Source organism: Carica papaya, chromosome 5 (genome assembly GCF_054855325.1).
Source record: "Carica papaya isolate Zhongbai chromosome 5, ASM5485532v1, whole genome shotgun sequence".
Lineage (NCBI taxonomy): Eukaryota > Viridiplantae > Streptophyta > Magnoliopsida > Brassicales > Caricaceae > Carica > Carica papaya.
The window spans coordinates 100,058-112,889 of NC_142313.1; the positions used below are offsets into that span (position 1 = coordinate 100,058).

Here is a 12,832-nt window from a genome sequence, read left to right on the forward strand (position 1 = left end):
TAAATATATTTTAATTTTAATTTTTTAAAATAATTTTAAATTTAATATAATAATAAAAAATTATAATTCTTTGTTTTATTATATAAATAATTTTATTTTTATTAAAATTAAATTAATATAATAATATAAATAATAATTATTTATTTTATCAAATATAAAAAATTAATTAATTTATTTAAATATAAAAAAAAAAAATTATTATTTTATTTTATTTTATTATAGTAACATTACTATATTTCAATTACCCACCAATCATTAAAATTCATTTAAGCAAGTCAAATATGATGAATAATTACTTACAATATTAAAGTACTTTTGAGACACTAAATAAGATTTAAAAAAATATTATTAATTAACTATTGTTACCATATTTATATTTATAAGAAAATTTGTACATTTGGCTAGAAGAAAAAGCTATAAGGTAATAAAAGAAGATGGAAGTTGATTTTATATCTAAGTTGCTGGAGACAAACAAAAACGCTGGCTATCTTCTCCGAGTAAATTAGCAACTATAAGCCCAACATCCTCCAACCCAACACCTATGCACAGAGGATTCCTCCCTCCACCACCCTCCACCACCTTGACGTTGGGGCCATCCCTGCACTTTCCCATACACTTGCACCCGACAACAGCACCTTCTACGCCCATTACCCTCTCAAATTCTTCCATCAAAGCTGCCCCTCCCGATTTCCTGCACTTGTTCCCCATGCACACCTCAATTCTCTTGCTAACCCCATCTCCACTTCCTTCTTCTTCTTCCTCTTTCTCCACAGACATCTCCATTCCCGCTTCCCCTCTCACCCTCCTCAATTCAACTACCTCCCCACAATCGCTCCCACTTGATTCAGATGACAACTCGCACTCCCGCATCCCCTTCCTCCTCGCCTTCTCTTCTTTCTTTTTCCGCTTCTCCTCTGCCCTCATCTCCTCAAGTCGTTTCAGCAATACCTCTGACGCTTCCTGCATCCAGTTCAAAACAAAGCGATTTCAACATCCAGGTTTCAACAGTGCAAATATCAAATCACATACGAGATAAAATAATCCATCCATACCGCGATCATCTTGTCTTTAACCTGGCCACTCAAAGCCGATTCAGGGTCCGCGCCGAAGAGCGCGGCGGACAACACAGGCAAGTCCTTAGACAACCGTTTGAGCAGTTTCAACTTCTTCTTGGTAGCTGCCTTCTCCTTGCCGGCACCGCACCTGGGCGATGCATAGTAATACCGCAAATTCCCGTTGTCCGTAAACCCCCGACTCAAACCCGAAATTGAGTCCGTGACTCGACGAGGCGCCACCCGGAGCTCCCCCGAACATGGAGCTCCGGAAGGAAGGGAAGAAAATTGACGATCAATTGCAGAGCCCGAGAAGCAGGTAACCTGGTGCAAGACGATGCGGGAGACCTCCATGATTCTGATGAAACTAAAAGTCGAGAGAGAGAGTCTGGAGTTATAGTTGTTTCGGGATGCCTTCCTTGTTGGAGAGGGAATGGGAGAAGGAGGGTGGGGGTAATTTCAATTGGTGGGGGAACACGTGGGAGCTTATGATTGGATTACTGCTGACGTGGAGGAGCGCTCGCTCTTCACCTGGCGCCTTGTGACGGTTTTCAGTTTGGCACGGTTCGGCGTGGCGCTGACATGCGTCTGCGTCCGATATCTGCCGTCGAATGAGTTTGATGGTCCAAATTATGCCAGCTTGATCCACGTGGGACGCCTTGCAAGCAATACTAAGATCAGTTGGTGCGTTAATTCTGTCTATTAAATCTAAACATTTATTTTTTAAGTAATTATTTTGAATAATTTATATAATGAGAGACTGCCACTAAAATACTCATATTATTATTAAATACACAATTGGCTTCAAATTGTTAAAATATTTTTGGTCGATAATATTCATTTAATTAAATTAATTGTGGGAAATAATTAGTTTTACTTCTTGATGTAGTGAGAATGACATCCAACTGACGTACATATATATATATATATATTAAAGATTAATCTGAGAATATTTTTATAAAAATAGGAAAATCCCATTGAATTGAACGAATATCCTCTTTTCAAGGAAAGAGAAGATTCCTAAACCAGTACCAAAAGTCAAGTGAGAAAAAGTAGATACCCCCCCATTTGAATTAGTCTACCAGCCATTGATAATGACTTTCAAACCCCATACTTCACTGCAAAACAATCTGATCTGCATTCTCCTCCTACTCCTACTCCTACTCTGCACCAACCAAAAGGAACCTTACCTTCAACCTTACTAGTTGCATTTCTGATTCATTGCTCTTTTATTTGCATATATATATATATATATATATATGTACACATATGTAGGACTCCTCCACAAATATCTCTCAAGATTTCTAACTGAGGTTTCCTTGAAGAGGAAAAAGTTGAGGTTTTTATACAATCTACTACAACAATGAAAGTTTTCTCTTTTTCAGAAAAAAAAAACAACAACAAAAAAAAAAACAATATCCAACGCTAATCCTTTTCGTGAATCTAATCTAGGTGTTATCGATTTTACAAGTCATATCTCATGATGACGGTATTCCAGCAACCAGCTCCTGGGATCTTCTGGAATGTCCTGCAACGTGCTGCTTAATCTCTTCAAAACAGCACAGTGTTTTGGAGTCAAGACCTCCACCAAACTGCAAATACACAGCATCATAAATTTCATTGATCCTGACGAATGTTCTTACCCCCCACAAATTACCGCAGTAAAGGTCAGACCTTCTACCCCGCAACCAACTATAAATTCCACAAGACCCAATAACTTGAAACGTAGAAATAGAGATTCCCACGGTAGAATTTCAACAACACATGAGGGATTGTGTAAAAAAATCAAGGCTTGTGTGTTAATGGCTTCTCCATTCCCATATATAGCTGGTAAATTTATCAGGAAACTAAGCTGTTACCTGGTGAGCTCTATAGGCAAAATGCACAACCTGAAGCAGTAGAGCTTCCTGGGTGGATTCCCTGTCTAAATTCCTTGCCACTTCAAGCTCCACCCTCACTCTCTTCATATAGGTCTTGGCCAATTTTACCCAAGCCTGCTTAATCTGCGCACAAGAATGGTCAATCAATTAAAAGTCTTGCACACACATTACTATTCATCTACAATGATCAATTAAAGTCTTGCACTTTAGATCAAAATTTAAAACCATCCTTCCAAGTTTAAACTGATTCGTTCAACTGTCACACCTTACTCATTATTCCTGAATCAAGCATCCAATCAGTGGGGATCTTATAATCCTCATAAAAGCGCACGACTGAGCTTCTCAGTTTTATTAGTCTCTGTGTGCTCCTTTCAGACCTGGAATCATGATAAGAAGGAAGCGTAAGTCAATACCTGACCGGATAAAATAAATTTTTCATGGTAACTTGAATCTAGTAAAGGAAACCTTACTGGTCTAGTGAGCTAGCCATCTTCTTCAAGGTAGATTCACATGGAATATTTGGATCATCATTATAAGAATAAATCTTCATTTCTAACATTTTAAGTTCACGATACTCAACGGCAGCTTCCCGCAAAGCATCGGCTTTCCTCTCAGGCCACTTGAAATGCTTTAACACAGCCCGCTCATCAGCCTGAAACAAACACTAGTGATAAAAAATTTCATATAATAATGCCAATTTCTCCAACCTGCATCACCAATAGACACGCAATGGGATATTGAACCCCAATTTTCCAGCTGCATAAGGGAGCATTTTTTCCCTAGGGGCTAGAGTGAAATGGTCCGGGCAACCTTATCTATCCTTAATTATAAACAACTGAGAAAACATCAAACAACCTCCGGTGAAACTTATAAGATGTTATATTTCGTGTAGGATGATGGTCCACCCATTTAGACGACACACAACTCCAAAGAAGCAATCACCCATTTATTCACACTTTATTATTGAGATATAATAGAAAAGCAGCTACTGGGAGGGAAGGCGGCGTGAAATTTATCAACTTGAGGAAGACAATGGACTAAGATAAGCCACCACCTGTGGCCAGTAACTATCCAACAGATGGAGAAATTACCTTCTTATGGTTTTCAGGACTTGGTACAGCCACAGGATTACGAAAGCATAATGTGTCCTACTCTAACATGCCATTTGAACAGTTATAACATCTTTTCAGGAATATCCAATATGAACATTACGAAAGCAGAAAGAATTACCAGACATGCAAGTTCAATATCAAGCCAGTCGACAAATTTTAGGACATCTTCTATATCATTATAAGCTGCGGCCAATACTTTCTGGATAAGGCCATTTATGAACTCTCCCTTTGTTTCAATGTCTGCTCTTATCTAGAAAGCAATTGTCAGTCAGCAACAGCTCAAACTTCAATTGAAAGTGGAGTCAACAGAAAAACATGAATTAGATCTTAGATGCTCACTGCTAGGAGATGTGCTGAACGATTTTGAATTTCTCCAACTATGCTACTATGGGCACTGATAACTGTTGGTTTATTTTGACTCCCAGTTAGTGGAGGATCTCTATTTACTTGTTGCTTAATCGAAATGCCATGAAGATGTTCAAGCGGAGAAACCTTTTGTGTCGGAGGTGTTCTGGCTGGAAATCGAATTGGGGGTGGGGGTGGCGGTGCTGGAGGTAGTGGTGGCAAAGAGGGGCATGGTAGAGCCCTTCTTTCTGCCTTGGCAAGTTGGGGAATTGGACATGGTGATGGAGTCTTAGCAATTTTTGGCTCACGGTTTGTCACCTTTCTACCCATTGCAGATACCAGTTTGGTGGCAATTAGTTTTTGAATGTCCTTGAAGTTAGGGCTCTGGTACTCTGCAACTGCCTCCTCCTTCATTGGAAAGAGAAGAGAAGATAAGAATCATGGAGAAAACCATAGACAAGAAAAAAAATACAACCAAGTTAAAAATTTGACGGGTAATTGAAGTGTTGGTAGATAAAGGAAAAGAAGATGAAAATAAAAGAAGAAGAAAGGCAATGAATTCATTGGTTGACCTTGTGAGAAGCGGTAAGAGCTGCAATTTTAGCTTCAGCTGCGGCAAGATCCTGAGAGAGTTTGTTATTCTGCGACTGGAGTTGTGCATTTAACGTTTGAGCTTTATCCAAGTCTGCCTTCAAAGCGAGCAACTGAGATTGCAAATCCTTAACAAGAACCTCACTAAATTGTAGCTTTTCCTGGTGGGATTGGTGGTTCTTCCTGGGAGTGGGGTGAGAAAAGTTGGTAGATTTTTGAGGGTCTTGTCCAGGTGGGTTTGTCCTGGGTCTTGTGGGTAGCCTAGAAGAGGAAGCAGGTTTTGGTTTCGGGGGGTGTCTGGGCTTAGAAGTGGTATGCGACATGGTAGTAGGCGAGGAGATGGGTTTTGGTGTGAGAGAAGAGACACAGTTGGGGAGAGAAGAAGATGAAGGGAAAGGAAGAGGTGGCGTATGGGGAATGGAGCCAGAAGTAGGAGCTTCGGTCTGTTCTTCTTGTTCCTCTTCTTGGGGTATTGATATCATATCAGGATCAGGGTCTAGCAAGGAGGAGAATAAAACAGAAAAAGTGGAGTTACTGTATCATCACCATCACATGCCATTAATGTGAATTTATGAGGTCATTAAAATGTGATGGAACCGTATAAATGAGGATGAAAAATTTGTTTTATCGGGATGTTTTTGTAGGATAAATGTTGTTTGTTTGTGACAAGAATTAGGTGGTGGTGCGGCACCCAATCATAGGATGAGTCCTTTCCACGAACATGATGCACACAAACACAAACACAATCACAATTTTTAATGCCAAATGCCAATGTAATGCAATATTAGTGCTTGGTAGGCAAGTGGGAATGACAATTCTTAATCAAGGGTGGTGTATTATTATTATCTTTAAGCTTACACCTTAATCATTTCCTCACCTTTTCATTTATTTATTATTACATTCCTTCTTCTTCCCAACACCTCATACATAATTTTAATAATAAATACAAAGAACAGATCGAAGAATTTTAAGCCCAATGCAAAAAGTTTAGACACTGAGAATGAGAATTTGTAAAAAAAAAAAAAAAGTTACAGGGTCCAAAAAGCACATTCACTTGGAGTTGATACACATAAGAATGAACTGAAAAGGCAATACTCTTACCTATCTCTCTAATCTTCGGGTACGCATGCCTTGATGAGATAACCAGTGACTGGATTTCTAACCTTTGAAGACATAGCTGCATATGCATCCCTTCAATCCAAATATAGAAGAAACAGGACACAGGATAGGAGTTTGTTGCAATTTCCCATCGAACTTGCGTTTGTTGGTCTGATTGTGATTTCCCACCTAGTTCCTTTCCATTTTTTTATTTACTCATCGTTACAAATTTTTTCTGTAAATCAATCTATCAAAGCTTCACATTAACACTCATCTGTTGGTTGCGCAGATGAGGAAGTCTTGTGATACGGTGTCGTTTCATCGTAATAAGAGATAAAATTAAGCGGATAAGACTTGTATTATTTATGTCATAATAAAAATTAATATGATGGTTATAGAAAGTAATAATAAAAAATAAGATGGATACGTAATAAGTTCAAAGTTCAGTACATGGGGGTTCTGTCGATCCCGTCACATAGTAAAACCACCCCCCTCCCCCTGCAAAAAAAAAAAAAAAAGCGACATGTTCGCGCTGGAGGTTTTGGGAAACGTACCTTTGTTCGGGGAGGCCATCGCTGCCGCCAATCTTTGTAACCCTGCTACTGCTGCTGCTGCTGCTGCTTTCAAAGGAAGATCAATCTATCAACTCAAGAGAGCTTTCTCGATTAAGTGCGTTTGCAGCGGCGACGCCAGCAGTACCGACACCGTTCCCCTAGCCGATGATGTGTTTTCCGTGACATCATCAAGCAAATGTGACGTAGATTATCTAGGGGAAAGCACCAAAGGCGATCTGAACCTCAAGCTAGATCCTCTTCTGACTTTTGGTATCTCCTCCGCTTTTCTTCCCTCTCTTGACTTTCCGCTATGTACCTTGTTCTTCCTTTACTCTACTCCTTGTTTCTTTTCTTTTCCCGTGGAATTGGACTTGTTCTGTCGATGCTGCTGCGGCTTTCAGTTGATCTCCAAACCAGTGCCATTAAAGTTTTATGTCTTGTATCGACGTTTCACTTCTCAACTCTTTTATCTTTATATCTTAGTATGCCTGAACAATCTTTTGGCAGCCAACATCTTTTATCATACAATTTGACCGCCCAACCTTTGCCCTTCTGTTTTACATTCATTTTCTTGACTCGCTTCCGCTAATATTTGTTGCGAATTAACTTTTGCTGGTCTTTAATTACATGGTATCCCCGTGAAGGAATTGATGGCCACGCAACTTTAGAAGGTCCAATTGAGGAGGTTGCCAGGACGGAGGCTCAAGAAGCTGAGGATTTGCTTCGAGACCTGGGTATCCCTGTTGGTGAATCTAATCCCTTTTCTCTTCATTTTATCATGCATTAATCTGTCTCTTCACAAACTAACACTACACTTACTACTGTCTGTGGGGTGGTAGCAAGTCAGCAGCTTTGATATTCTGATGCCTGCTGATGTACTCCACCAATTAACATGTTTTAGTTCGTTATGGAATTTGAAAAAAATATTGTTTATTTTTCTTTGCTCAGCATACCTCTGCTCCTCCTTATGTCACATCATTAATGCTTGGATATGCCTAATTCATTTATGCTGTTAATGTACAGAGTCCTGCTGCAAGATATTCTCCCCGTGGCATATTTTGTAGCCGAACACTGAACCTCCGGTCAATTAGTGCCATCGGATATGACATGGACTACACCTTGATTCATTATAATGTTATGGTGAATATCTCTTTTCTTTCTTCTCATATCAGAAACTGAAAGATTTGATAATGAATAGAGTACCTAATGCCTTGATCAGTGGCTCTAGATTTTTCTAACAAGTTTATTGTTTTAAATCCCTAAGAACCTGGTTTCACTGTTATGTTGGCTATTTTCTTTGATTTGGATTTGCTGTGTATTGTGCAATACTGTCCTCTATCAGTTCAAATTGTTTACTTGAATTGGTTTGAAATACTTTTGCCTCTCTGGTTGGACTGTTTGAATTGTAAGACTGTGTTGTACTCTTCCAGGCTTGGGAAGGAAGAGCATATGATTACTGCATGGACAATCTACAGAACATGGGTTTTCCAGTTGACGGGGTTGCATTTGACCCAGACTTGGTAAGGAGTTTCTATTGTTTTAGCATTTATGGAGTTCATGATGCCTCTAATTTCTTATGTGCTTCACAAATTGTCCGCCTTTATGTATTAGGTCATTAGAGGTCTTGTCATTGACAAAGAAAACGGTAACCTGGTTAAGGCTGATAGATTTGGTTATGTGAAGAGAGCCATGCATGGGACAAAAATGCTATCAACTCGAGCTGTCAGGTATGATTCGGAACTTATGATTTTGGTTATTAATAATCTCCAGAAAACATGGAAGTTAGCATCATCTGACATGGGGATGCCAGTCGCTCAAAATGTTTACTAATTATTGAAATGCAAATAATAGAAAAAAATTACTTTTTCTCATTATCCCTCTCCAAAAGAAATTAATGAAATGGTCCTTCTAGGTACCTTAGTTGAGTAAAATATTTCATCATCATTATCTGATAATTTAGCTTTGTGCTTCCATGCAGACACAAACACATACTCACACTTCTGCATATGAATTCCACTCGTACGCATAGAGACACGCTCATACACTTCTGCTGAAATCTTGCTAAACATGTTGCCTACAGTTTTCTAGACATGTGTGTCATTTGAGGCAAAATTATTTTATTATTTTCTATAGTGGTTCGTAATTTTTTATGCATTGAAGTGAAATGTATGGGAGGGAACTTGTGGACCTGCGAAACGAGAGTCGATGGGTGTTCCTGAACACACTATTTTCTGTTTCAGAAGCTGTGGCTTACATGCAGGTAATTTCTTTTTGTACTCCATAGCAATATTTGAAAATGTCACTCCTATTAACTAAAAAATCAATCTGTCTTGGTTTTTTCTTTTTGTTTATCATCAAATGATTTAGACTATGTTTCTTGGTCTTTCTTCCTTTCTGGTGAGGTGTCTTGTGCTAGCATTTGTTAACTTGAGCTGCAACTTGTATCTCACTCATTTCTCTTCTTCTTAAATTAATGAATGTCTATGATTTAGTCAGGAAGATATTCTGTTACGCTTAGCGTCTAGTCCTTATGATGCACAACCCAGGCTCACATCACATTTTTAAATAAACTGTATTGCCTGTGAATGGAAGACTACTGTGCACAGATTTTCTGGCACTATTTTCTTTATGAATCATCTTATCCATGAGCATGCTGGGCAGATCATTCTTTTTTAATGGAACATGAAACCTTTTCAGATGGTTGACAGACTGGATGAAGGAGCTATCTCAGCAGATCTTGGTCCACTTGATTACAAAGGACTTTATAAGGTAATGTATCTCAGAGATTTTAAGAGGTCCGCCAGTTCAAATATGTGATTCTCTGTTAATTCTTCTATTTGATATTCAGGCTGTTGGAAAAGCTCTCTTCAGAGCACATGTAGAAGGACAGCTTAAGGTTAATATGCCCCTGGAAGTTTATTTATAGTGTTTAAGCTCATGTTCTTAAGACACCAACTGATGGGTGGCATCATACAGAGTGAGATAATGTCAAAGCCTGAGCTATTTGTGGAGCCTGATCCAGAACTACCTTTAGCACTTTTGGATCAAAAGGAGGTATTGCTTTGAAATTGTATGCTGTTGTAAACTTAAATTTGTTATAGATTTTTCATTTACCTGGTCATTTCCATGGATCAGGCTGGTAAAAAATTGCTGCTTATTACAAACTCAGATTACCATTACACGGACAAAATGATGCAGCATTCCTTCAATAGATTCCTCCCCAATGATATGAGTTGGCGAGATCTGTTTGACATTGTGAGTAAATTTGTATTGTATTACTATGTCGTATTTTGCAGATATATTTTTCCAATTAATTTTCTAATTGTTGTACTTAATGCAAATTGCCAAAATTGCATGGAAATTGATGGAGATCTTGATGTTTTTGTGATGTCTTTTCTTTTTATCCATGAAATGTAGGTTATAGTGTCTGCAAGGAAGCCGGAGTTCTTTCAAATGTCACATCCACTATATGAGGTAGTGACCGGTGAGGGGTTGATGCTTCCTTGCTTCAAGGCTCAGACAGGTGATGTATGCTTGTCTTTGTGCTTGTTTAGCTGTAAGCTGCACGATAGAAACTAGTTTCATGGTATATAAAATCAAAGTTAGGGTCCATTTAGTTATGATCAACAATTTTGAGTTTTAGTTCAGAGAAACTCCATGCTTCAAGGTTCAGACGCATGATGTATGCTTGTCCTTCAGCTTGTTTAGCTGTACGCTACGCTCTAGAAATTAATTTTAGGGCAAATAGAATTAAAGTTTTAGTGTCTGTTTAGTTATTAGAAACTATTTTAAGTTTTTGTTCTCTAAATTAATTGACTAATTTATTGAAAAATGAAAATAAGGTTTGGAGAACATGGTAAAAATATAGCACGAGTTTCAGGACAGCTTTTATTCTTTTCAAACTCATGCTATATTTTCAGTATTATTTTTTAAAATTTTGGAAATAATAAAGAAAATATGTCATGTTTCTTTTCAGAATAGTTTTCCACAACTAAACTCAGGCCTTAGCATCTCTTTTTATTATGCAGGAGGTTTGTACTCAGGAGGAAGTGCTCAGATGGTTGAGAATTCCCTTAACATACATGGAGATGAGATTTTGTATGTAGGTGACCACATCTACACTGATGTAAGTCAATCCAAAGTCCATCTTAGATGGCGAACAGCGCTAATTTGTCGAGAATTGGAGGAAGAGGTTAGCATTTGTTATCTTAGTTGTTGCTTTAATTGAAGGGCACAAGTGTGAGTTCTATGTTTTTGCAAGTGTGTTTTTCTTTTTTTACCCTGGTTCATGAGGACTCAAATTTCAACCAGAAGCCTTATCCTGAAGTGGACCAAACAACATATTTTTTTTCAGCTTTAGGCTATATCATTCCATATTCTAATTTTGACAATCCAGTAATTTGTATGTTGTTTGAGATATTGGACTCTTTTTGACTAAGTAATGCTAAAGACCTTTTTTTTTGTAATGTTGAATTTGGAACTGCAGTATAGTGCTTTGATTCATAGTCAAGGGCATCGAGCTACACTTATAGAGCTTATAAATCAGAAAGAAGTGGTAGGAGATCTCTTTAACCAACTTCGACTTGCCTTGCAACGGCGAACTAAAGAACGTCCTGCACAGGTGTGCTGATTCTACTTGTTATATGCTTAATATTCCATTCACATATCTATCCTTTTGATTTCTTCCTATAATGGTTGTTACTTTCTCCTTTTCCTTGGTGCATATTCTTAGATTCTGTGCTTGTGATGTCATCCATAATTTTGATTTTTCCTACTTCTTAAGGGCAGCTCCACCAAGTGCTTTATACTTTTCTTCTTGTTCTACTTTTGTGCATTTGTTATTTGTTTCTATGTATTTGTAGTTTTCCTATGTTATTCCTCATAACAAATCGTGATAGCCAAAAGTGGACCTAAGTACCTTGTTTTAAGATGTGTGTAAAGGAAAAATTAGGAGCATATTTTATGGTTTCCTTTTCTGTGTGCTTTCAGACCCTTGCTGCAACGAATATGGATGATCAAGAACTTACAGAAAGCATGCAAAAGCTACTAATTGTAATGCAAAGACTAGATGAGAAGATTGCTCCCATGTTAGAAGCAGATGGAGAGTTCTTCAACAAAAGGTAAATGAAGTGGGGAAGTGGTAGGAACAAACCCCTTTGCAGAAGCTATCAAATTGGGTTATCTGGTTTAGACCCCAACTGGTGCCATATAACAGGATTTATATTGTTACCGACATATATGGATATAGGATCTCGGCAATGGAATGCCAATTTTTGTGCTGTTTGTTCCATTTTCCAGCCCATGCTAATTGACTCCCAGAGATCCTTCAGTGAGCTGTTTTAACATTTTGTACTCTTATACCAGGTGGGGTTTTCTTTCACGCGCAGGTCTGTGGGATAAAAGCCATCTGATGAGACAAATTGAAAAGTATGTCCTTGAGGTACATTATTGAGTGTACAGTTCGAATATTCTTCATGAAAATGATCTTTGTTTGTGTTTTTCTTCCCCCAACCCCCCCAAAAACAAATTACAGGTATGCTGATATCTACACCTCTAGGGTCTCAAACTTTCTGCACTATACGCCCTTCATGTATTTCCGTTCACAGGAACAGGTAAACCCAGATTATTATTGTCTTTGTTCACCATGTTTCATCGGTTGTTTGGGAACCATTTGTTGATTGGTACGGCATCTGAATCCACTTTGGTGGTGTTGTATTCTTGTGCAGTCACTTGCACACGATTCATATGCACACGGTGGTTCTTAATTGATGGTTCTGCTAAAACCAGAGCAAGGTTTTGCGGTTGTGAAGTTGTGATGATGATGATGACCGTGGCATTTGTTAAATGAGACAGGCTGATTCCTTGTGATGTATGTAAATTTAGTGTACAAGTGAATTAAGGTGGCATCTTTTGCAGTCTTTAATCTTTAATCTGGGATGGTGATTGTTGATGTCATCTGCTATTTGCCATTATTGTCCATGGGTAGCACATGAATGAATGCATGTCTAAACAAAAGTGATCATCGTTTTGCCCGAGAATTAAATGAATTATTATTTTATTATCTGAACTAATAGTAAAATTACTAGAGATTTAATAAATTATAATAAAAGAATTTTAAAATAAATTTTCTAACTATAACAATAGAAATTAACAAGATTAGTTTTTTTTTTTTCTCCCCAAAACTTGCTATAAGAACCCAT

At 38.0% G+C, this 12,832-nt stretch overlaps 3 protein-coding genes across 6 annotated transcripts; 1 reads left to right on the forward strand and 2 right to left on the reverse strand.

The window, feature by feature from the left end:
• Positions 1-328: 328 nt before the first annotated feature.
• On the reverse strand, positions 329-1,496 carry DGAT3 (diacylglycerol acyltransferase). The gene is made up of 2 exons (XM_022033800.2): positions 1,053-1,496; positions 329-960 (listed from the first exon to the last, which is right to left on the reverse strand). The coding sequence occupies exons 1-2, from the start codon at positions 1,404-1,406 to the stop codon at positions 454-456; spliced, it is 861 nt and encodes a 286-aa protein (XP_021889492.1). The 5' UTR covers positions 1,407-1,496; the 3' UTR covers positions 329-453.
• An 845-nt stretch (positions 1,497-2,341) lies between these two features.
• Positions 2,342-6,319, reverse strand: LOC110808301 (hydroxyproline-rich glycoprotein family protein). 2 transcript variants are annotated; one of them, XM_022033761.2, is made up of 8 exons: positions 6,082-6,319; positions 4,962-5,476; positions 4,384-4,797; positions 4,163-4,294; positions 3,403-3,596; positions 3,198-3,309; positions 2,912-3,055; positions 2,342-2,644 (listed from the first exon to the last, which is right to left on the reverse strand). In XM_022033761.2, exons 1-8 carry the CDS (start codon positions 6,167-6,169, stop codon positions 2,531-2,533), a joined length of 1,713 nt encoding a protein of 570 aa, XP_021889453.1. In that variant the 5' UTR covers positions 6,170-6,319; the 3' UTR covers positions 2,342-2,530. The 2 variants fall into 2 exon arrangements, with proteins under 2 accessions (XP_021889453.1, XP_021889454.1); XM_022033762.2 differs by having other exon boundaries at positions 3,403-3,584; positions 6,082-6,318.
• On the forward strand, positions 2,580-12,693 carry LOC110808294 (HAD-superfamily hydrolase, subfamily IG, 5'-nucleotidase). Of its 3 annotated transcripts, none has more exons than XM_088220966.1 (17): positions 2,580-2,719; positions 7,277-7,374; positions 7,656-7,772; positions 8,063-8,152; positions 8,244-8,359; positions 8,793-8,892; positions 9,330-9,401; positions 9,481-9,528; positions 9,609-9,686; positions 9,768-9,887; positions 10,050-10,155; positions 10,661-10,824; positions 11,119-11,253; positions 11,622-11,752; positions 11,997-12,059; positions 12,166-12,244; positions 12,359-12,693. In XM_088220966.1, exons 1-17 carry the CDS (start codon positions 2,686-2,688, stop codon positions 12,395-12,397), a joined length of 1,590 nt encoding a protein of 529 aa, XP_088077092.1. In that variant the 5' UTR covers positions 2,580-2,685; the 3' UTR covers positions 12,398-12,693. The 3 variants fall into 3 exon arrangements, with proteins under 3 accessions (XP_088077092.1, XP_088077091.1, XP_088077093.1); XM_088220965.1 differs by lacking the exon at positions 2,580-2,719 and adding an exon at positions 6,517-6,902; XM_088220967.1 differs by lacking the exon at positions 2,580-2,719 and having other exon boundaries at positions 7,277-7,378.
• Positions 12,694-12,832: the final 139 nt, after the last annotated feature.

Excerpts from the sequence above, each read along its gene's own strand:
- DGAT3 (XM_022033800.2), bottom strand. The coding sequence starts at position 1,406 with ATGGAGGTCTCCCGCATCGTCTTGCACCAGGTTACCTGCTTCTCGGGC. Across the intron at positions 961-1,052 it reads TTAAAGACAAGATGATCGCG|GAAGCGTCAGAGGTATTGCT; the intron begins GTATGGATGGAT and ends AACTGGATGCAG.
- LOC110808294 (XM_088220965.1), top strand. The coding sequence starts at position 6,602 with ATGTTCGCGCTGGAGGTTTTGGGAAACGTACCTTTGTTCGGGGAGGCC. Across the intron at positions 9,687-9,767 it reads CACTTTTGGATCAAAAGGAG|GCTGGTAAAAAATTGCTGCT; the intron begins GTATTGCTTTGA and ends TCCATGGATCAG. Across the intron at positions 9,888-10,049 it reads GGCGAGATCTGTTTGACATT|GTTATAGTGTCTGCAAGGAA; the intron begins GTGAGTAAATTT and ends CATGAAATGTAG.
- LOC110808301 (XM_022033761.2), bottom strand. The coding sequence starts at position 6,169 with ATGCATATGCAGCTATGTCTTCAAAGGTTAGAAATCCAGTCACTGGTT. Across the intron at positions 4,295-4,383 it reads GTTCAGCACATCTCCTAGCA|ATAAGAGCAGACATTGAAAC; the intron begins GTGAGCATCTAA and ends ATTGCTTTCTAG. Across the intron at positions 3,597-4,162 it reads ATATTGAACTTGCATGTCTG|TGTTTGTTTCAGGCTGATGA; the intron begins GTAATTCTTTCT and ends TTTTATCACTAG.